This window comes from Solea senegalensis, linkage group LG16 (genome assembly GCF_019176455.1).
Source record: "Solea senegalensis isolate Sse05_10M linkage group LG16, IFAPA_SoseM_1, whole genome shotgun sequence".
Lineage (NCBI taxonomy): Eukaryota > Metazoa > Chordata > Actinopteri > Pleuronectiformes > Soleidae > Solea > Solea senegalensis.
In genome coordinates this window covers 14,202,679-14,228,202 of record NC_058036.1, presented here as the reverse complement: position 1 = coordinate 14,228,202, position 25,524 = coordinate 14,202,679, and the positions used below count along the sequence as shown (strand labels likewise).

Genomic DNA, 25,524 nt, shown 5'->3' with positions numbered 1-25,524 from the left:
CCAATGACGTAAGCTTTGGTTTTCTGTCAGTGAGCCTCTCATATCTCATGAAAGTTCTCCACCACCAAGGCTACTTCTTCAAGATGTAGGAATAATGGTTTGACCAAAGATGTCACAAACATGCAGGTCATAAATCCTGCCGTTCTTCACTGAATCATCAAAAAGGGTTATAAAACAAAAAAGAAAAATAGTTGTGTTATGACACACAAAGGGGAAAAATACAGCCACTACTTTATTACACCATCTTCAATACAAAATCATTTTCACAAAGATCAGTTCAAGACTGTTCTGCTATCCAAAGTGGAGAGAGTAAGGCAGGGGAAGATGAAGAGATAAAGATTTCTGGGCAAGAATAATATTGGTTTTGCCAGACTTATAGATGGGAGGGAAGAAGTCAACTTCATCTTAACGTTTATCAATTTATTAAAAATTGGGTTAGCTCAGTACAGAGTGAGGGTGAGGTAAATTCTTCTGGAAAACTTTCTCAAACTAATAAATCAAGCCTATGAGTAAAATGTCACCAACGTGTTCAACAAAAATACTTTTTATTTATTTTACCGTCTCCATTTCATTTCACTATTCTGATAAGTTTATCAAGAGCATGTTGTTTTTGGCAGACTGGCAGCCTGTTGATTCATTTACTGGGTATTACACAATGCCTTGATTAAAAAACCTGTTAAAAATGTTCGTTTTAACGTTGCAAAAAGTGTGCAAGTTCATGAGTCACACCAAAAATATGATTACGGGAACTTTTCTAGGAGGATAATTTATTTTCAAACCTTCAAAATGAATTAAGATACCCCCGAAATTGAAAAATTAACAGTCAGCATACAAAAACAGTTCCATTCCAAACTAATTGCTAAAATTGAATGCTAAAAAGAACAGCAAACAAGTTTCTAACCTGATATCATGGGTCACGAAACCTGAAACATTCCCTGACACTTGTTATTACAACATGTTGACTTCTGACTATCTCCCTCTCTTACATCTGAGACACACCCACACATGATGTCATAATTCATACAGAAAAGCTGTAATCCATAATATTCACTCTGCTTTACATACTCAAACTACGGTCTAGCTATTGAACCTGTAGTGTTGATGAAGAGCAGTAGTTTTTGCCTCTTTTCACGAAAAGATAATACTATAGATAATCCAATACTCTGAATGATTATTATTGAATACTTTGAATACTGAGATCAGGTTTATCTGTGTCACCGTCGAGTATTCAGTCAGCACAGAGATTTTAAAACATCTTTCTGTAAAATGTTTCACTGAGGTGAAAATGAGCAGTGTAAACTTTCACTCAAGGCCAGATGTTGTTCCTCCCCTTGAAAATAAAACACTCCTTAGCTTGACTGTATCTCATCCAAGCAATCGCTCTCTGTCTGATTATCTGACTGAAGCCTGATTTGACCCCGATGCTGCTCAGGATTTGTTACTGGCAGAGACAGACATCTTTGCCCAAAAGGCCATTTGTTCTAATCCCCCAAAAGGAATGGCTTTTATTTGATCACTGTAACAAAGAGTGCTATTGTGGGAAGTAGTGTGGAGATAACCGCTTATATAAGTTTAAGTCCTATCATGAGTGGGTTTTTTATTCTGCAGAAGTGGGTCTAAGGTTTCCCACATGGTCCAATTAATCAGGCTCGGTCGAGTCAGTGCTGTCTACTCACATTAAAGCTGATCTACATTTAAATGTCTGATCTAACAACACATTCATCAACAAGAGTTTTGTGTGGGTGGTATGAATGTGGCTTAAGACTGAACACGTACACCTGACTGAGCGACATCTACACACCATACGGTGTCAATCACTTGTTTGTTTTTGGTCTTTGAAGTCAGGATCCAGGCAACTGCTGTGGACTATGTCCCAATCACTTGTACAAGCACTGCGTATAGTTAAGTACTAAAGCTGGCTTATGCAGATTTAGCATTGAGTGCATGTTGCGCAGTCCATCTTCTCCACCAAAACAGGGAGGAAAGGAAAGTTGTTTTGGATGTCATTGATTGAAACGGTCTGTCTTTACTTTTCTTTAATGCAGATAAACAATGTGGTAAGAAGACGAACAGGAACTAAAGCCAACTCTCTGCACCTTGTCTCGTTAAGACTGCGAGCAGACTCAGATCTGCTTGGAAGGCAAAAAAAAATCTCAATTTCAGAGCTGTAGATAAATCCACTCTCCCTTTAAAGTGACTGATTTAAGTTAACTCGAGAAGCCCTGGCTCAGCAAATCCATGTGCCTCACTTCAAAATCAATACTAGCAGCTTTAAAATGATATAAGAATCATCTGGCTCCGTGAACATAGGGGTATGGAATCCATGGAAACCAGCCCTGAATTCATTACATTTGTTGGTATCATCCTGCTATACTCTATTAGAAACCCTCAGAGAACCTTTAAATCTTTATCACTCTCCCCCTTTGACAGCTGTAGTCTAACAGCACCTTGAACAGAGGCAAAACACATTACATTATTATGTAATAATAATAATATATAATATCATTTTCATAACCGGTTTAGTGTATAGACTTAGATCTGCTTGGAAGGCAAAATTAGTGCACTGCTTTTATATTAACATCCATCTTCTACCATGTTATCACAGGAGGTGCTGTGCCAATGTCAGATGACATAGGGCGATAGGCGGGGTCACCCCCTGGACAGTTTGCCAGTTCATCACATCAAGACAAACAATCAATTAACCATTCACTCTCACACCTACAGTCAATTTACGGTGTCCAATTGACCTAATCCCCATATTGCATGTTTTTGGACTGTGGGAGGAAGCCGGAGAACCCGGAGAAAACCCACACACACACGGGGAGAACATGCAAACTTCTTGCTGCAACGGTGTGGCCTCTTTATATTAACATGTTCCCAAGAATTAAGAAAAATTCAGGTTACATAATGAAATCTCTGCCTACAACGATCATAAACTTCATTGATGGACTGGATAGAAAGTCAGAGTTTTTAAATGTAGGGGGTATGGTGTTCCACAATATATATACACACACACATCAGCTTTACCAGTGTATAATTCTGCCTAAATAAATATTTGCTGTGAGCACTGCAAAAAAGAACTTTATTGATAATTCTGTCTTTTTCTCATTCATTTGGAGGAAATCAACAAACCATTTCCTCTCCCTGGATCATTTTTACAACACGCACTTGTGATTAAAAAATGTGATGCAGTTTTTATTTCCATAATTTACACTGCAATATTTTACTCTGGCAATAATATACAGTGGACACTGCAGTGTATGAATAAAGGAGAGTTAAATCAGCTATAATCAATAATTCAAAAAAGATTTTAAAAAACACAGCCAATATCCCTGTGAGGACAGAGAGACAACGATGCTCATATAAGTGAAATACACACTCTTACACCAACATTGATTGAAGACATTGTAATCAAACGTAACGCATAGACCAAGAGCGAAGTAAACAAAGAAGAGCACGTTTCTCTTTAAAGTTTCCCAATCAGCCCAAATGAATTCTACAGTCGACTACACAGAGATTTCCGTCCGTCTCTGACAGGTTGCTTTAAGCTTCATTCACCGACAAGAGACAACTCAGGTGTGATGAGTAAAGACAAAGGAATGACTGTATAAGGAAACATGTACAAAGAACACATAAGGAACAGCAGCGCTTACCTTTTTTCACTCAACTCCCACTCAATCCTTCTCTTGAGAATATGTTTATATATATGTTTAATTATGTGTGCAGGCAAAAACAAAAAGGAAGCTGACAGTTCATAAAAGGACATGCATAAACTGATCAGGCCTTGGCAGAGGGTGATGTTTTTAATGCAGCACCAGAGGGATTATACACTTTGCTGGCCATCAAGGGAACAGTATATATATGAAGGCACCAGGAGTGTTTCTCCAAACCATAAAGAAATGACTCGAGAGCTTTAAAGAGAATTGCTTTCTAGAAACAATTCAATTCAAGGGTGTACTGTACATAAATGTTTTCCCCCTCAATGAGAGAAAATCATGTCAATTCAACTTTGATGCAGAGGAAATAATGAAAACTGTTAGATTTACAGCACTGTGCCAAAGTCTGCTTTCACAAATATTAATTGTAGGGTTTTTTTCAATTTACAAAATGCAAAGTGAGGCGACAGAAGAAAAATCTCAATCACATCAATATTTGGTGTGACTACATCAAACAGCATCACTTCCTCTAGGTACATTTGCACACAGTTGGTGAAGAAACTGTGATAGGTAGGGTGTTCCAAACCTCGGAGAACTTCGGTCTATTTATGTAGCCCCCAGACACATCCAACTCTCAATGGTCTTCTTTACACTGAAGATAGTTCTTAATGAGATAGACTATATGTTAGGGGTCATTTTCCTGATATTAAGGACACCATTAATCCTGACTTAATTCACAATTTCTTCAAGTTCTGAGCTGATTCAAAGTGAGAATAGTAAATTTCTTTGTCTGACCACTGAATCTACAGTCCTCAATGTGGTCCTGTGTTGTGCTTCTCCCAAACAGTTTGAAACCCAGTTTGTTTTGAAACCTTTGTCTGGGAGAGACTTTGCTGATGTAGAATAACGACAGTCATGGTGAATGACCTGTGACATGAAACTGACCCCCACAACCTCACCTTAGTAGCAGAGTGTTGTTGCCATCCTAAACAACTGCTTTGGTTTCACTTAATGACTGTGTTTCAACCTACAGTACGTATGAAAATTATAATCAGTAGCACCTGTTTGGTATTAACTGGTTAATCATACACCAGACGATAATCCTACAAAATTCCTGACTCTGTGCAAGTGCAGCTATGAGAATTACTGCTGGTTTGAAGGCAAAGGGTGGTCACACTAAATATAGATTGGATTTAGATTTCTCTTCTGTTGGCTCACTTTAGCATTTTGTAAATTGATTAAAGAATAAAATAAAAAAAAATAGAAATGATATTAGTGAAAGCATTCAAATAGCATTTACACACCTACCTAAAACCTTTGCACAGTACTGTAAACCGTACAAATAGTCCTTTATTAGACAGCTTTCGTGTTCCAAGTTAATAATGTCATGGTAAGTAATGTTCATGTCATTAAAAAAGGAGTTTTGGCTCATGTTATAAAAGTCTAAGATTAATATTAGTAATAGATTTCTAACTTTGATTCTCAATTTCAAGTCTTAATACTATCTACATATTATCAGAGGTTGGGACCCCTGAGATGTTTCCCTCCCTTTCTCCCCCACATCTGTCTCTTTCACAAACCACAGCTCCCTCCCGGTCTCTTATCCAAGTTTAAAAGGGTCAGTGCTGCACCAGATAGTCGTCCTTTTCTTTGGGTCTATAATTCTATTTGTCTGAAATGAGATCTAATGATCAGATAAGGCTTTCATGACAGGCAGACTCTTTACAGATTTACTAGCTGCATGTAGATGAACATCAGGGAGATCCAGCCAAGCTCAAATTGAATCTAAGAAATTGCCATTATATTTAATAAAATACACCTGAAAACAGTGAGAACAGTGAATATCGCATGTCAGAGTGAAGCACAATTCAAGATAAACATGGTGTTTGTCAATGTTAAAATATAAACATAAACGCAAATTACTTTATGCCAAGTTCTGAAATATGACATCTGGCAGCAATTGAGCTATATGTGTTCATTCAGATATTGTTTTGCTCATGTACCAGACTTTGTTGGCCAAAACCATGATGAATTGTACATGAGGCATGAAGCCAGGATGATTGTGTAGTGTCAATTTTCCAGCCAAAGACATTTTGGTAAGTCCCTGTTTGCTGATCATTATCCTACAAAAGGGCAGGTTGAACTGCTGAGCTGTGGTCAGAACAATATGAACACACTTTTATGGTGTTTGTAGTTACAATTGTTAGTATAAATCCTACCGCCTCTTATACAGTACAAGGCTTTACACAACTTTCTTGGTCCTTTGTGTACTCTCTACATACCCTAATGCCACACTCCATTAAAAACTGCTGTCTAACCCTCATATGGCGATCAAGATAATCAGGCTGCCTGGATTTATATTGATTTTATGCCTGTAGAATTGTCAAAAAATGTTCTTGAGTCAGTTCTTGTGCTCTTTTTTTCTAGGAGTTACAGTATTGAGTAGTAGTAGTACACACACACACACACACACACACACACACACACACACACACACACACACACACACACACACACACACACACACACACACACACACAGCCTAATTTAAGAAAGTGTTAAATATTTCAGCAAGACCACATACTGCAACTGGTCATCAAAGACATTTGAGGAAGAACGCCAGTTTCCATTTAATGCTTTAAGAATACAGCTGCACAGAGACTGCGCGGAAAAACAAGCGGTGGAAAAAGATGCAAGTCAGCTGAGTGGGAAGCATTAATCTGCAGAGGATGGTGTCTTTGCAAGTCGACAGAAAAGAGAGTTGTTAGAAAGCAAGCAATCCAGAACATTGACTCTGACCTCAATGTTGTGACAGCAAATGTTTTCCTCTCGGAGTCTGTGTCAAATGCACTTGTTGAGAGGGAGCCAAGTGCTGTAAAGAGGATCCAGACAAGATTGAGGGCTTGAATTAATGAACTAAAGTAAAGGTCTCAGGGGTGTCACGGACATAATTTGGGAGTGTTTTCTTTTACAAGTTAGGGCTAAAAACAGGAGAGCAGCTGGTTTGAAAGTATCCAGGGTTGTGTTTAGTATTGACTAAAAGAAAGGAGAGAGACTTTGGGAAATAATGACACAGTCACCCACATTTACTTCCTCTTTGGGAATTAGTCACAACTTGACTTCTAGCATTGAGCGCAAAGCAACATTCAACCAACTGCACACCAAAAATAATGTTTACATGAGAAGTTTATGTTAATGTCGCACATGGACAAACATGTTTGTATGGATGAAGGTTATTTCTCTAAATACTCTTTTTTATGCAACTCCTTAACAATGAAGATGACAGTCATTACAACTTTTAAAATGATTTTAACAAAGATATATGAAATGTGATGGAACATTGATTGCACTGTGTAAATACAGTTTTTAAATGTTTAGTTCTGAAAGGTCTGTTTGACAACAACAGAGCATCGGCTAATTTTTTGGATGACTGGCTTTAAAACTGTCTTTACAGCTCTCTTTTCACCTCTTTTTCTCATTTTCTCTTCATTTCACACTGCATAGATGAGAAGGAAGCATCTGGGGAACAAACTTTGTTTACAAAAGATGAGAATACAATGACAGGGACCTTTTCCAGCTACACTCTTTGTTGTGGCTAAAACAAATCACTACAGTTATTTATTGTAAATTGAATTGACCTATTATCACATCAAAACACAAATAATTCCAATAAATAAGACATATATGTTCTGAATGTACTCTCAAGGAATGTAAGTCATCCCTTTCATTTCCTCCTCCTTAGGAACCCTGCAGAGTATTAAAGGAGGAGTGGAACTTCACCAGCAGCGCCCAGACTGAAGAAAAGTCACAGGGAGCTGAGTGGAGTCAACCAAACGAACAACTGTGAACAGCCTCCACATCACCAATTAACATATTCCTGCTAAAAAGAGAAGCACCCCTACAGTTTCTGCTGGAAAACAAGACAAAGCACACACACTGACTCACAAAGCACAAAAACATTTCCTGCCAGATATTACACTTGTGATCCAATAGAAAATATAGTTAGTTAGTTAGTTAGCCAATATTGGTAACGTAAGAGGACCCTGCTCCCCTAACAATCCAATACTAAAATAGGTCATTTAATTATGGCTAAATCTGTTGTTGCTATTTGCCAATTTAATTGATTTAAACTTAAATTTTGATTTGTTCAGCCATTATGAGGAGATTACAAAGCAAGATGAATGTAAAGGTTTAACATTTAACCAAAATGCTTTTTTGGATGGAAAGTATGCAGACAGACGTGGACAGTAAAACACAAAGTCGGAGCCACTGATAGACAGTTTGGCTTTGCAGTATGATTGTATTGCTTTGCACACACACACACACACACCAAACCACCACTCTCTGTGGACAAGATGAAACACTGGCCGACTCCACTGAGACAGATTTTTCTTCGCACAACACCGCACACACCTCAGTCCACCTGCAGAGCACTTGAGCCTTTTATCTGTCTGGTTCCACCCACTGTGAGTGGTCTGTGCGTGTTTCATCAGTGAACAGGTGAAAGACACATCAGAGAGCGTGGATACCTTATAACGCAATCCTCTACCAATGTGTCTTTGTTTAGACTCGTTTGGTTTTTGGTAATTAAATATTTGTACCATTTTACATGTTTTAAAAACATGCATCAGATGAATGTGCTCCTATCAATGCTCAAATGTTAACGATTCACTTATAACTCACAATTAATATTATTCTGTCTACTGTTTCAAAACAAGTGTTAGGGCCACAGGAAAAGTAATATATAACAGTATAATTGTATATCAAAATATACAAAAAATAAATATCAATCTGACATCAGTGGGTATTGAGGTGTCAAGGTGAGGTATGCTGTACATTTTATCATTTAGGTTCAATATAAACTGTTTAAAATGCCTGGTATCTTAGGAATAAAGATAGAGAGATAGACCATGAACACAGAGAATGCCACGCAAATCTTTTCACTTTCCATATGCCTGCACGCTTTTACCTTCATCTCTACTCTCCCATGTTCAGATACTGAAGCCTGGAAGGAGTCTGTTGCCCAGGAGGAGGTTGGAGGCACAGGGATGAGGGGAGGCTGACATGATAAGAGGGGGCAACAGTGAAGACAGCTCATGTATTAGAGAGTAGTCTGGCAAAGAAACGAGCTGAGCTACTGCAAGAACCCAATTAGTCCAGATAAAGACCTCCCGTGCTCACACACACACACGCTGACATGTGCACGCACACACATACCTTTACTGGAAACGGGGTATTAGCGTTGTGCTGATGTATCGGGTGTGTGAGCAGACTTTATATCTGTGCTCTCAGTAAATACTGGGAGGCCGAAATTCTTCACAGCAGAGAACAGACCACCTACACATCCCCATGCTCTACTAAACCTTGTTAACTAACATTTGTCCAGACTCCCTGAGAAAAATAACTGTATCGCTGAGATGCACCATAACAGTTAAACCAAACAGAAACATTTCTGTAAACTGATTACACTGGATCTGGTCATGGATGCATTCATACAGACTGATGTGTTTTTGGATTGAGTCAACATGGCCTGACATTAGGACCAGTCTAATATAATAGAACATTACACAATCTGCTTGTCCATCCATCTCAGCAAATAATCGATGCCGATAAGGACACCTATGACGAATGGAGTGGACAGTTAAATTTACACACACTGCTGTCACTGGAGAAGTTCTCTAATCGAGAGCCTTGGAAAAGCAATGATTACTTTTACAGAAAGCACGATATCCTACTCTCTAACAAAGTGGATTCACTGTAATGTCATGTAAATGTAATGTGAACAGTTTTCTTTCTTTAAATTAAATAATCATATGTGGTTCATGTGTTTTAGTACAGTGGTACTCAAACTTTTAAAGTAAAAATAAAAAAATATTGAGCTCTTGTAGTATAACGAGCAAAGTCCGGCAGATTTATTCCCAATAAGATACTTTACTCTCATCCTCCTCTTCCTCACATATACTGTACTTCACACACTGGTATAGTGCAATTAGATGAAGATGGAGCAAGAGATAAAGTGACTAATTATTATTTTACTTATTTATTTTCCATCCACTCCAGTTCTGATTTTCCTTCAAATACCACCAGAGGAAGCTCGCGTACCACTGCTGGTACATGTACCACAGTTTGAGAACTATGGCTTTTGCAAATAAATTCTGCTAGGTGTTGTACAACTTTGGTCAATATTGATTTAGTGTGAAGACAAATAAGTATAGACATCAAAAACAAACAGATACAGATACAGTGCATGGCAACCAAGATTACAGTCCTCTGCATCACATTCACAAGAGAGCCTACACATGAATCCTACAAAACAACACGCCTGCATAAATATATAGTGCGTGAAAACACCCATGAACATTAGACACCCACTTACTTCCTACATGGAGTTTCACATACTTGAATAAAGCAACACTTCAGCCTAACATTTTATTAAACTCCTGTAGTGTATACACATACATGCATGTTTATATAGATAAAAAAAAGGCACACAAAACATCAAAAAGGACCAAGAATTGCAAAAAGGTAATAAATAAAAAATATTTTCCCCCCATCTGATGAGTAAAAATTTTATGAAAACCTTGAGTCTCATAGGTTACTTAAGTGAACCCTCACAATGTCTTATCGAGCGCCATAGGCCTCACATCTCTACTCTCAAATATTCTGCGGGCGGTCCAGTGTTTCCAACACGAGGTCCAGCCACAGAGGCACCACAGGAAGCACAGTGATCAAAGAGAAGGCTCACTAACCAACCTGGCTCATGTCGATCTCATGGCTTCACTCCAGCACACTCCTTTGTCATCAGGACCCCTAATGTTGCTGTGAAAGCGCTAACATAGTGCTAGTTTCCTCCGGTGGTCCCCCAGAGCTCATGAATCTCAGATTTGAGTTTGATACTGAACATTAGTAAAGCTTCATAATGAGGAAGAGGATAATGATCGTACTGACTTAATACTGCAACCATGATGTCTAAAGATGTCAGTTTAGCTTAGCTGTAAATAAGGAAGGAAACGTTTCTAAAATTACACTAAACACTGTAGTACATAAGCCAGACCTGCACATGTAACACATATGCTTTATTATTCTAATGAGTGTACATCATTTGGTTTAGTATAGTTTACAGTGTATACAATCACAGAAACAGCGGGAGAACGAAGAAAGCCAGGGAGAGAAAATAAAAGTTATCCTAAAGCGAATAGACGAGGAAGTGGAAGACAAGCGTCAGCAAATCCAAGCACCAAAGTGAGTTGGGATTATGACATAATTTTCCCAAAGTAGCATATTGGTTGTCTGCACAAAAACACAAGGGTGGAAGATTGAGGTTTTCACACTCTGGTAGCACAGCATTTCAGGGCTCCCAAAACACTGTTTCCATGTGTTTCCAAAACGCCTGTACGATTAAAAAAAAACAGTCCCTGAGTATTATATATATATATATATATATATATATATATATATATATGAAATGTTTGCATTTTGTTTTCACCACAATCACAAAACAGAAGATTTTAATTGGAAGCAGAGAAAAAGAGCCAGACAGAAACCCTCCAAACTCTGGCAGATAACATAGCAAAGTCATGTGAGCCAAAAGAACATGAGTTCAATAATGCACCCAAAACATTGAAAGGCCTTTTGAGCTGATTAAAGCCTTGTGGACAAGACGACTCCTCTAATCAGGTTCTTGTTACAGTTCCTTGCTACAGATGTCGACTCTAAAAACAGTATTGTCCTGCTGATAAACAACTGTTATCCAAGGTTTCACCCTAAAGCCAAACATCCTTTTACTAAATGAGTAAAGCAGCCTTGTTTTCCTGTAGCCACGTGTAATTCTGAAATAAGAAGCCCTGCTCTCTGAGCGGGCTGCTGTGCAGGCCCTTTTTGTTCCACAAATAGATGCAATTCTCTACCCAAAACAAACAGTGATGTTCTGAACAAACAGCAAATTCTAAAAGTCAGACTGAGAAGGCAGTTCACATCGACGGCTGCGGTTTGCAAGGTCAGTGTCGGTTACACAACACCCATAATATGACATATTCTGCCAGAGCAGTGATTAAACAGATGAGAAATCTCAAAAACAAAAAAACAAGCAATTTTAATTTTAACAATCATGAGTAGTAAGAGTATTTTCAACATGTGGCATACTAGTCGTAAATATGCTGTTTGTCTTATATTTAGTCTGATCTTACAGTGACAGTACAATGTTGCTGGAATAATTACAGCAGTGTTGTCGTGGTGTTTAATCCTATGTTCAGTTTGAGAGTGAAGTGCCTGCAGCCATCTCTACAGCTCTGCTCCTCTTATTGTAGGACTCCTTTAGCCGTGGAATGTCACAGATTACATAACTGCCACTGTGGCCCTCAGGCACCAACTATGTGCTACTATACTACCCCCCTCCCCCCCATTCCCCCACTGCTGTATGTACACACAGTGCTTGCACAAAGCTCTTACAGTCACTAACACCAGCCTTGGTTCTCCAGCACGCTGGGAGACAGACACAGGCTGGTTTCCTGCTCGTGGTTTAGATATAGAGCGCACACATACACACCCACAAGCACAAATAAATGCCACATGACTAAGTGAATTACATGACAGTGCTCTCCTTCACTACAGCACTCCCACATGATGCAAAACTGCAGCTCCGTCAGCTTTGTGAGTAATGCGGAGCAGGCAGCAGAAGCCTTTCAACAGGCAAACTAAGTCAGGACATAAACTTTGGCAATGGTGTTGATGGTAGTATGAGCAATAGATGGTTTATAACATCCATTCAGATATAAATAATATTGTGCTTCAAATGATATTGGGAGATAAAAAAATGTTTAAACAATAATTAATACTGAATGCACAAAGGGCTTCTCAGTACAAGGATAAAACAATCTGATGTCTTTGCTCTAAATAAACAAAAACTAAATGAATGGTGGATAATTCTCCCTGTCACTGACTCTCACATTACCTGTAGATCAAGCCAGAAAAACTCCTTTTCATTTGAGTTATTCGACAAGAAAAAAGAGAGCGATCTACAAAACTAAGAATACAACAGCCCACAGTCCTTTGGTCAACCTCAGGCTTCTTCATCACTGACTGGAGCCAACTTGTCTCGCTCCAGCCAGTAGATGTAGAGATCCAGGTTATAAATCCTGGACTGAAAGCAACTTTAAGGCAGTTTAAATTGGCTTCTCCACAGCACGTCACCAGGGATTTAAGGCCGACTCTGCCTCAGTCGGCCTCACACAAACTCACAAGACAATATTACAGCCTTGCAGTGTAAAAGGATGGAGGTGCAACACTGAGACAATCAAGGGATAAGGCACATTATTACATTGAATAACCACACAAAGTTTTATATTGTATTTTCAATGATTTCAAATGATAGACAGATCAATTAGTCGATGTATCAGTTAGTGAGCTGCCATATACAGTACTGTGCAAAAGTCTAGATTTGTTGTTTTAGCAATTCTATAATGACCATACAGTATATTTGTTCTCAGTCACTTTATTAAAACACATTCAGAAAATATGCACGGCCCTGGCTCTCAAACCTGTGTTTGTCCTAAGAAATGCTAGAGCATTACATACTGTACACTCATTGACAGCTTGCTAATCTTCAAGACCAACTTTCAGTCACATCATTACAAATCAAAATGCTGAATGATCACAGAATTTGACAAAAATAAAAACAACAACGCTAGTGGTGCCTTGAGGCTTTTGAAATGATCCATTTTGAGAGAAGACAATTGACATACAACAAGGGTCTCTAGGCTAAGATGAGTCAGGGACACAGCATTTAACTGCATGACTCGGTCACTGCCTTAAACCCTCAAACACACCCAGTTTTACAATATTTACAACTTTTGACAATCAATTAATCATGGGATTCAATTATTGAGCAAAAAATGTTATTCTCGTTTACAGTTCTAGTGGTTACATTCTGACTAATTTAACAACTATTGGGTGACAAAACAAACCAGAGACCTGAACCACAAAGACTAAAGGGAAAAAAAGCTATAATTTTTAAATCAAAATGACCATTTAAACATTAGTTGCTGGCCTAATCTGGAGAAAAGCATTTACAACTGTTATGTTGGATATATACAATAACCTTTTCTAACAATGAATATACTGCAAAACAACAACAGCAAAAAGATTAGCTGTTGTTAATGTGTAACGATGTCCATCCATCCATCCATCCATTTTCTACTGCTTTATCCTCCACAGGAGGGTCGCAGGGGTGGGTGATGTGCCAATCTCAGCGGACATACCCTGGAGAGTTCGCTAGTCCATCGCAGGGACACGTATAGAGACATACAAACATTCAACCATTCACTCTCACACCTACAGGCAATTTAGTGTCCAATTTACCTAATCCCCATATTGCATTTGGACTGTGGAAGCCGGAGAAAACCCATGCACACACGGGGAGAACATGCAAACTCCATGCAGAAAGGCCCTTGTTCCAACCGGGGCTCTTTGCATCCAAGTACTGTTCCGTATGTTCCTAAACCCAATCAATTATACACACACACCAAGGTAAAACCCAACTAGTCAATTCTCTGGCTTTAACTCAAGACTAACTCTGTAAGCTATTTGTGCATCGCGTCATCTTTACTGATGCAATCTTGATCAAAAAAATTCAAAGAGCATCTTATCATTTATACATTTGAATTACGGCATGCAGAATAAGCAGAACAACCACTGACTGATCACGATATTGGAGAATCAGAGGTCAGTCAGGCCACAGAGGTGAAGGCTGCTGCTGAGGATGTGATAATACTGGCAGTGCAACAATTCATTTTCCCGTCAAAAGACGCGAGTCACTGTCAACTCTTTGCAGTGTTCCTCACAGTAGCATGTGGTTAATCTCTGACTTGTACTTGAAGCACTTGGGTTTTATGTGCTCTCTCCGGAGAGTGTAAACACGGCGCCGCAGTGCTAAGCAACCTTAAATGTTGATCCAGCACACAGAAAATACTGATACGAGTATTGACAACCTCGTCAAGTAAGTTTTGTGATGTGATCAGATGCTGCCATAGCAGAAGTGAACACACATTAAAAAGTGCCATTGATCTCTATAAGCGTTTCTGCCAGCATTGAAATTAACAGGCAATTCATTTAAGCAATATCTCAGCTAAGGTTCAGATAGAGAGGAAAAAAAGATGCAATTTCCGTGACAAAATAATTCAATTTCAGTGCTAATCTAATCTATTTAAAAAGATTGACCTTAAGATCAACAACAAATTGATTAAGTGTGTCATTTACTGATGTGGGAGATGTCAACATGGTCATCAGTGTGAGAATTAGCATGAGAATTAAGGGAGACATGCTGAAAGATAGCTGTGGGTCACAAAAGCATGGGATAGAGGAGAGGATCATTTGTTCTCTGACCTGAGAGGCAGATGAAGGCAATGTAGTCTCCTTGAAGAAAGGGAATCTTCTTCTTGGTCCTCCGCTTCACCTGCACAGCAGCAAGCATCTTCTCATCATGTGGTATGAAGACCTCCTTGCTTATGGCTGACTTGGCACTCATCTTTGAAGTAAGTGGGAGTTGAACCGGTGGCAAAGAGTTCAAGGTGGCAGGACAAGATCCACGCTACACTGAAGAGGAGAGAGAAAAGTGCAAATTATATTCAGCAGAAACAGAACAGCTGACTTTCCTACAGTCCCATGAATGACATACTAAAACAAACTGTTTTGCTTACTTCTACGGCTATCTGATAGGTCCAAGTTTAATGTTTCACTGTCAAGAGAACAAACTAAAAAGAAAAATTGTATTTGATTTGATTGTCAAAACAAATAAAACTGTTTCATATCAAAACAGTGATATCTGTGTACCTTATCCCTTCTGTTACCAATCTATCTGGCATGCGTACTTCTCATTACTGTAACTCCTAGACCGTTTGCGATATCTAGAAAATTCCAAAACTTGTATTATTTTCCTGGATGGCTACCAAAGACCGTCCAATCACAGATGAGATTCACCAGCGCCTCACATGTTTGTGACGTCAGCTCCTCAGTACCGTAATTCCTAAACGGCTGAATAACTGCCAGATATCGAAATAGAAAGTTATCTTGGAAAAAGGAGCAGAGGAACTCACTCACTGAACATTTTTTGACAATTCTACAGCCATGAAATCAAAATAAATCAATAAAAACAAACTAGAAACAACTAAATCTACTAGAATATTGTTAATTTTAGATGACTAACACTACATTGAATTTTATCCATTAGATCTTGTGATCATTCAGGTGTCTCCGCCCCCCGGGTTTATGAAGCGCTGGAAGTATACAGTCCATCCTAATATAAAGGAAAGGTCAGACAAAATGGCTCAGATAAGATCTGTGTTTTCACAACCTATGTCATATTATTCAAAGTAGATCTCTCACACAGCCTTTCTAGAGCACTACGCGTCCCACTGGTCACTGAGCATGTAATAACGGAGAGTGAGGGGCTGCATCATTCGGTGTCTCCAGTCTCCGCGCTCCATCCCCCTAAATGGTTTCCCAATGTTCTTCTTGGAAGCACGGCCACTTGCAGAAATGTAATGACTTCAACAGACACTGTTCAGAGAACTGTTAGGTCTCACTGATACAGAGCATCAATCGTGTTTCTATCATTTCAGCCAACACCTACTGCTGAATGTATTCCCTGGTGACTGGGACTGTTCTATGAGAGAGTGTGCAGGACAGTCAAAAAGAAATTAATTTATTAGTCCCAAAATGCTCTCACGAGGACTGTCATTCTCTCTGTCACATACACACATTTACTTGAGACACTCAAAACCACATACCACCCTGACTAGTCAGTCATGCTGTCATTTTTCACCAGTGGATGAATTACTCTACTGCAAACCAGACAGCAAAACAATGTCTTCATCAAAATGGTTTGATAATAAACAACAGTGTGCAATAAAAAATAAAAAAGTTGTTTTCCATCAGTGCGGCAGGGTTTAAAACGTGAGGTCAAAGTGCCACTACATGATACAGACTGTATTAAACCCTCCGACAGTCACACGCCAAGTAAAATGAAATATTCTGAATACATACATAAGTTTATCATCAACGTCTGAAGCTTACTCCAACCCTTTATTTAAATGTCCTTTCTATCAATCTCCCTTCCTGTCTGCTCCTTCAGCAATGAAAGACTTTGCTGTAAACAGCACCACAGGCCAAGAGTAATTAGAAAGGCAAATAAATATGTCTCTTTGGAATTTAAAAGATGTCCGACATCTCACGAGCAAACAGACCTAAACTTTCCAAACTGATCGCAAGTGCAGAGTTGTTTTGCACTCAGACATGAGTGCATTATACTGAGCTCTGATTGAAAGATGACTGAAAGATCTGCTCTGTGTCAGTTCAAAAATATGTAACTCAGCATTCACATGTTGACCACGGACGATCGTCTATCTGCGCTTCTACACACTTTGAAGACAAAAGGAATAAAACTGGTTTAAAACAGATTATCAAGCCAGTTATGCAATAATCAATCAACCTACACATGATAAACTGTAAAGATCTAAATTCACCCTCTGGTAATGTTGTGTATCCGTCGCTTCTCACTATACTGAATCTCACAATGAAGAATCTAAACTAACTGTAGAAATGTCACGGGTTCTTGTCGCTCTGAGCAGAGTTCGTCTCTGTGGAAGCCACACTCCGTGGCATCACTCTCTCCCACCATTCCCCAGCTGCTCCCTCTCCCCCCCCAGGTGGCCCACTGAAGCACGGTACAATAAAGTGGTTGGGGGAAGCAAGAAGACAACAAAAATGAGGAAGTCAAGAGACACAGAAGCCTCCAGGCACTGAAAGCGAGCCGGCTACAATGCACAGCTCATGGCTTGACTTTTCGATATAGTCTCACGCTCCTTTCAAAAAACACTTCATTCAATGTGACTGTGTGCCACGCAGTCAAAGGACTCCTCTACTTCCCTGTTGCCCCAATATGTTTGTTTGAAACCTGTTCACTCTGTGATCATGGCTAATTGGAGTGGGGGTCTCGGAGTTAGCTGCACAGCCACTACTCAAACATCAGCATTCAGCACAATCCTGCTCTTCAGACCCATGGGAAAATGGAACAGGAGCAGAAGCAGCAGGGGCAGTGGTGGGAAGCAATCCAACAGTGTCTTATGGTTAATTTCCTTTAGTCTGGTGTAAAAAAAAAAAACTTGTCCCACAGCTGGCATAAGTTAGACAGCCATCTGAAGAAGAATTATTTATTTAGTCTACGGGCAAATGTTGTGATAATCATATAAGATATTAGATCATCAGATTAGAAATCATCTAAATATATATTACTACACGTGTCACAATTTAGAGGACATGAGATATGGCACAAAACTGCAAATAACTCACACAAAGTCCAACTCAATTTGAATAAAATAAATTATAGGACCCAGGGGAAAAATTGCTTCATAGGAAGAAAGGCATGACATCAGCATCTCGTGGCCATAAGCTGCTGCTCAGTCCTTTCACTTATTAATAGGGAAAAGTAAAGAAATACTTGGGTATAGCTCACACTGAAGAAAGAGGTTGCATAAGGAATAACGGTTGAGGAAGGTCCTGTTCATTTGTAAACAGTACCAGATGTGCCTATTCGTTTATTTGAATATTTTAATGTCACATCATCAACAACATTCATTCTGATTGATGTGTCCCTGTTGGAAGTGTGGGAAGTTTAAAAAGGTGCATTGACTGGACACAAGTTTGGAAAACATTGACATCCAAATAATTCTCATAAAAATGCATCTGGTGTGCGAAGGCTTTAAAAAGGACATATTAAACTGTTTAGAAACCATATGTGCTTTCTTCTTAGTTCCAAGCCATTAGAGTGCAAGTATTTTCAGACAGAGAGTGTTTGGTACTCTTCACTGTCTTACTGGACTGATTCAAGATTTGGCATGAGTTTCCGACTGTGGGTAGAATCAGGTGTGGCATATTGGAAGACGCCATATTTCTGTGCCTTATCTGTACTCCATGGATGAGAAATATAGCTTAGCCACCTGAGGTTTACTTCTTTTAGTTCCCAAGAGCTTGTTTACGGTCTGCTGTTCAACTGAAAATTTAAATTGGAAAGCCGCCTCTGTCTACACAGCCAGAGACACAAACCTTAGCACAAACAAGGTAAAAACAAGTAAAACGGTTAAATAATAAGCTTAAAAAGAATCTGTCGTTCATATTTTACAGTTCAATGCATTTCCAGACACAAATGTGGTAATCGGACACATTAAGTGTCCTCCACTGGTGAGTCAACAAGCATTTGTGCCTGAATTATATTCCATCTACACAGAGCAGAGGAATAAAACAATGTGAGAGATATCACCTTGCAGTTAAAAGAAAGAGACCGAATATCGCACTCCTCTTGAAGAAACCCACCCTCCGTGTCTATTCCTCCGACTCGTATTGACCAGCTGTGGAAACTTTCAAAGAAATAATTGCATCGGAAACTCTCCTCGTATGATATATTAACACTTCCCCTCAACAGCCTCGTCAAATTCCTGTAGTTTATGATGTTGACTCGCTGCTCTGTATGAGACCTTGACTTCACAGAAAAATACAACCTGCTACAGTGGACACATCTTTCTAAATTACAACTCCAGAGTCGTGCTGTAAAACACTGAGCAGTATCCAACATCACCACAAGCACAGATGGTGAATGTCGTGATTGAGAGATTCTGCTGTCGTCTCGCTGTTGTTTTTGTGACGTTAATGTCATCCTGCAGAGTATTTTCATCATTTGTTAGTGCTGCATTAATAAGCCTGTAATGACAAGTCATCTAAAAGGCATGAAAACTGTTGATAAAAGGTAAATACAGAGTATTACTTCATACCACACATTCCAGTTTACACTATGAAGTCAGTGAACGGGAGCCAATTCTGTTGGCAGCGTTTCTACAATGTACCAGTCCAAAACTGCACTCGGGGAATCAAACGGCTCTCTCTCTCGCTGCTCTCCTTTCAGACTGGATTGTGAAACACTTAAGTCAAGGAGTTTTTCTTCTCAAATAACCTTTTAGAAATTGCTCAATGGTACAAATAGATAAAATGCTCTCCTACAGTGTCAAAAACAGAAAAAGAACAACTGTAGGAATAATTATTCAAGCTGCATAAGACTTCAGGCTGGATTTGGCCGTCCATCAAATCTTTCTATCAGAACGAACACAATGTGCCCGACACTTAGAAAAGCTCATTAAAATTGAATTCTGCCACCTCAGACAGGCAGGAATTTTGAAATGTGTCCAACTCAAATCTGCTCAGCTGTTTAGTACACAGGACGAGTAAAAACCACAACAGTAAGCGATACCACTAGGTTTATTAGTTTTATATGTAAACTTTTAAGTTAGTTTTGAAATCCAGTATCGAACTGTTTTTAATGCAAGTTGCTTATTTTACATAATTTAAAAACTTTAATACGCGTTTTCTTCGATGCAGTTACACACAGGCCTCTCCCTGGCTGCTCTTGCATAAAAAAATATCATTGCATACCATGAAACGGGTACATTGACAAAGACCATGATATCAATTTTCAGTCATACTATCCAGCATTAACAGAGTGGGACAAAAATGCACAAAAGAATACATACTAATGTCCAATTTAAGAATATCGAAAACTACTCATCACAACGGAGAACAGCTGTCCATCAAAGCCTCTGCCTGAACAAAAATGAAAGGATATGGAAGGACTCAGCCTTTTGCCTGAATGACTTAACTGCATGTGAAGATCATATAGAGCCAGGGAGGCATGGAGTAACAACAAATCAATGAATGATCCCAAATGAGCTCATTCCTTATCGCCCAGCACCTTATGGCAATAAAACATTGGGGAAGAGCTGAATAGTGGTTGGAAAACAGTGGCGAGGCAAACACAGAGCATTTACCAACAGATGCATCTGTCACAAACACTGCCATCATGAACAGTCCCTCAATAACACACACTGCATGGAGGCAACAGCCTGCAGCATTTACAGTGTTCAAGGAAATGTTCAATCAGTCTGCGTATGGATGAGTCCGTGAACATTTAAGAGCCAATTTGGTAGCACAATAACATTATAAAGGCAAAAACATAAGCTGCTTTGTGTCTAGATTTACACCACATAATAAAACTGTGTGATGCAGTGATAACAACCACATTATAAGTGACTCAGGTTCACTCAAGGCTCCAAAAGCAAAAGTGTAATTTTGTTAGAAACACTGACAGAATGACTTTTACTTCCTCTTCTAATTTTATGATTCACCAAAGAAACACGGCTCTTTGTGTCTTTATGTCTAACCTTCAAGGGGATCTGTCGTCTCTGTAGCGATGGAACAGGCAGTGTGTGTGTGTGTGTGTGTGTCATAAGACACTCAAGTATAGGGGGTGGGAGGCCTAAAAAATTATTTTTTATTGAGTGCCAGAGCAAATTAAACCCTGAATATCTACATATCTAAATATAACTATAAAATATATACATACATATATATACATATACATATACACACACATGTACAGTATGAATAAGCAATACATGAATGTAAGTGGGTCAGGTAACAGCACTGGGAAGAACAAGAGCAGAATGAGGAGCCTCACTGCTAATCTGAACCAAACGGGCTTCCAGATCCCAGCCTGTCACAGAGATACACCAGAGACACGTGGTAATTACTATTCACAAACACTCGCATTCATATACAACCAGTCTCGGCTCATCACTGCAACTCGGCAAAGCGCCAAGCAACCAGGCTTTGCATCTCGTCCTCTTTTTGACAATGTCTTCGCCCCTTAGGCTCATACTGTTCCTTTTCAGACACCTTTAAATAATAATATCAAAAATGTGCACTCTCGTGCAGGCAATGCTGAGGTTGTCCAACTGAAAACACACACACGCTACCGGCTTATTTGCTTGCTTTTGTTTGCATACATGTGACCCCTCCCCCTTACATTATTTCAACAGGTCAAATTCTAACACAGCACCAAATGTGCATTTTCATTAGACTTTGTCAGTGTCACACTGGGAGGAAAGCGACCACAGATTCCCTTAACATATAAGATTGAACATTAAATCAGATATATTGATTAAATCTGGAGGAGCATCAAGCAGCACAGCCTTGAAAACCTCAGCAGCACAAATATCAGACTTCTCACATCTACAGACACCATTTCAGACATTAAAGTCAGGACTTGATGATGATGTAATTTGATCATGTGAAATAAATGGTTCCTCTTTTGGGGAACGTTATGATACAGGAGTGCAGCCTACTATCATAACAGTCCACTGCTCTAGTTGGACAACACCCATATTCTCTGAGAATATTCGTACTCCCATGTTATGGTTGTAGTTCCGAGTACATGTTGGATGACGGATGTTATTTATCGATTTCCTCAGTTTATTATTAAGATACTGTAGCTCCAAAAACAGAGAGAGATACGCGGTTCATCTTCCCTACACGAACGATAACAGTCATTTTTAAAAAACAACAATAATTCAATTTATTTAACTGTACATAAATGTGTCTAGTGTGTAAAAACACTTCTTTATCAAGTTTTTCTCCTAAAGTCGAGCGGAAATATGGATAAAAGTGATGTATAGTTCGGTCATTTAAGAGTATCATTAGCTCACGTGTGCGTTGTTAATTAAAAGGTAATGAGATGCAGGTGCGCAAACACTTTTCCCCGCAAAGGTTGTGATGGTGACGCACATTCTGAATCAATAACGCGCAAACAACTCTCCTCGTGTGGACGTTAAACATGAATTCAACTTTTACACTGTAAAGTGTTTTCTCCACAGACACACAAGTACTGTCCATTTACTCACCGACGTGTCTCTGTCTCAGTGGCGACGGTTCCCACGTGCAGACGTGGAGCGGATCCGTGGGTTAATTTGTCCAACAGCTGCTGTCACGGTCCACGCTCCTGGTCTCAGCAGTCCGACTATAGTTCTCTGTCCTCCCGGACTCAACGGTAGCATTTCTTGTCCACTTCCACTTTCAGGGACAGTTGTGTTGGTGTGTGAGCCGCGGGAGGAGAGTTTGTTTTCGCTGCTGCTGTTTCTTTGCTGCGGAGGCTGACTGTGTGTGTGTGTGTGTGTGTGTGAGCGCGCGAGCGTTTGTGTGTACGTGTGCGCGCGGATAGAAAACCAGCAGCAGGTTTCCCAGACAGACAGACACACAAACACGCGTCCGCCAATCACGTTCAGTGTCACAGCTCCACGCAGGCTGCGCTCCACATCTGCAGCGTGCTGTGGGAGTCTCCTGCGAGGACAGAAGGAGGAAAGTACCATGGAACGATTATGTTGAATTTATGTTTTTGAGTGTAAAGCAATAAAGTTCATATTATATTGTTTTAATACTTCAATAGCAGCCCTGTTATGACTTTACACCAATTAAATGTGACAAATAAAGGAGCAAATGTCCTAATAAATAAGTCACACTTGAAAGAACATAACTTCTAATATTTTTAGTGGTTTTCCAGTAGTTGTTAGTGGTTTCCAAAGTCTGGGTCGGGACCCAACAATGGGTCGCTGGTGATTTTTCTGCGGGTCCTGAATTTTCCCAACATTTTAGTCAAGATTCATGTGTATATTCTATGAAATGATTATTTGCCATCTTTAAAAAGTGGGTCCCTGTATAGAAAGTTTGGGAAACAGGATTTGGTGTGTGTACTTCTCATTACCGTAACTCCTAGACTGGTGTGTGACATCTAGAAAAGTCCAAAACTATGAACTGGTGATCTGTCCAGGGTGCGACTCCGCCTTTCGCCCCATGTCCGCTGAGATCGACCCTCATGTGGAGGATAAAGCGGTAGAGGATGGATGGATGGATGGATGGATACCGGAAAGCAAAGAAATAGAGCTTTGTGCCCATATACTTGTCATTACGGTAGAACCTCAGGACAGACGAGATTCAGCAGCGCGTCACGCGTTTGTGACGTCAGCTTTTCAGTACTGTAATTCCTCAGCGGTTGAATAACTGGCAGATATGGAAAGTGAAAGTTATCTTGTTAAATAAAGGGACGGAAGAACTCACTCGTTGAACATTTTTTGACTATTCCACAGCCATGAAATCAAACTAAATCCAAGCAGTCTGATTATCTTGAATAACAGCTGCATAATCATATATGATTAATAATAGGGAGATGAACTTATGTCCTTGTCCAATGTGAGTATGGTGAGTAGGGGACACTAAAAAGAACATCATTAAAGGACTGTGAGTGATTTAAATGCCACAATCAGGTCCAGGAAATTCAAGTGTAAACGCCGGGTCATCCATACATCAATCCGTCTTCTATTGCTTTGTCCTCCACATGAGGGACACACGCGGGGGGGTGGCGGTGCTAGTTCCAGTCCCAGCTGACATAAGTCACCAGTCCATCACAAGACCACAGAGAGACAAACAGCCGTCCACTCCCTCACTCATACTTACAGTCAATTTAGAGCAGGGGTGTCAAACATACGGCCCGGGGGCCAGATCCGGCCCGCCAGAGGGTCCAATTGGCCCACAGGATGAATTTGACACTACGATTACAATCTAAACGTAATGTCAAATACAATATTTTTTTCTTCCAGATACCTGTGACTAAATGTTTGTGCCATTTTAGATCCAGTGTGATCTGTAAATAGTACATTTAGGTACGGTAATGTTGAAATTGCACTTATATTTCTCAAGAAATGTCATGTTTTGTAAAAATATCCTTCATTAAATGTATAACAAAGGAGAAAAAGTTCTTGTTGTTCATAGGTTATTATGCTATTATTTTACTATTTTTACTGGTCCGGCCCACTTGAGATAAAATTGTGCTGTATGTGGCCCCTGAACAAAAATGAGTTTGACACCCCTGATTTAGAGTGTCCAATCTGAGTAAAGGGTCAGTTGAAAAATGTACATATATATAAAAAAAACACAGCAAAATGTAGATATGTGGTTGCTTTAAGACATTAGACATCTCTAAATTATACAGAGAAGAGTTAGAAATTACCATATAAATGTTTTTGAATGACTTGTTTGGACAATGTTGGTATAATAACTTTCTGACTTGTGCCTAAGCTGATGTGATATAAAGCAGTTAGACTTGTTTGGATCATCAGTTCGGGCAGGTCCACAGTACTTGAAGAGGTTTGACTTCAAATCCTTACAATGACTCAAACCTAAAAGCATCTTACGATTATTGTCTTTTCACAATAAAACAAGTGAATGTTGCAATAAAAACAGTTGCTTCATGTGTCGCGATGACATTTGTAGAGAGGCCCTCTTCACCTGAATGCCCTTTTATAACAACTCAAATACCTTTTGTTTCTAGAGCCATGCCAACTGAAATCTGTTCCCTGGGAATTCCCACACAGAGGGCAGCAGTGTGAAGTATGTGTGTGTGTGTGTCTCATGTTTTGCTTTGCTTACTGCAAGTCATCTAAATCCCCTACAGAGCTTTAATTCCTCATAGGTCTGGCTCCTTCTTTTATAAGCCCCCGTCTTCATTGTTGGACGGACTTGGCCACTGGCTGCCTCGTCCTCGATGGTTCAGCTTTAATGTGCTTCTGGTTTCTTTTCTTTCTGGTTTCTTTGCCTCTGGGTGTTTGCAGCTGATCGTACACATGCAAGGGAATTGGGAAGAGTTTAAGTCATCATTATTTGTCATGATAAGCAGGCGAGCAGTCGTGCTGCAGCAGATGTCCTAGGGTAAGTGATGGTATTAAATAAAGCACGATAAAAGGCAAAACAGATCCACAGCTGTGTGGTAATCAAAGATGAATGTTTCTAATTTCAAGCTTGTCTGGATTCACACGTGTGTGTGTGTGTGTGCTGCATTAATGTAAGTCCTGCTAAGGTGTCATTATGAGCTCAGAGGACGAGTTGTATTAATGACACATGTCAGTGGATTTTTCACTCGTGAGTACAATATTTCGTCATCATC

General features: G+C 39.6%; 1 protein-coding gene across 2 annotated transcripts in view; it reads right to left on the bottom strand.

Moving 5' to 3' along the window:
• The window catches only part of stxbp6 (syntaxin binding protein 6 (amisyn)), a 44,301-nt gene extending 21,595 nt beyond the window's left edge, over positions 1-22,706 (bottom strand). The window contains exons 1-2 of one of the 2 annotated variants that reach the window (XM_044048214.1): positions 22,433-22,706; positions 15,036-15,245 (exon numbers count right to left, since the gene is read on the bottom strand). In XM_044048214.1, the coding sequence (XP_043904149.1) occupies positions 15,036-15,177 (142 nt within the window). In that variant the 5' untranslated portion in view covers positions 15,178-15,245; positions 22,433-22,706. The remainder of the gene's footprint in view (positions 1-15,035; positions 15,246-22,432) is intronic. The other variant, XM_044048215.1, reaches the window with a different exon arrangement.
• Positions 22,707-25,524: the final 2,818 nt, after the last annotated feature.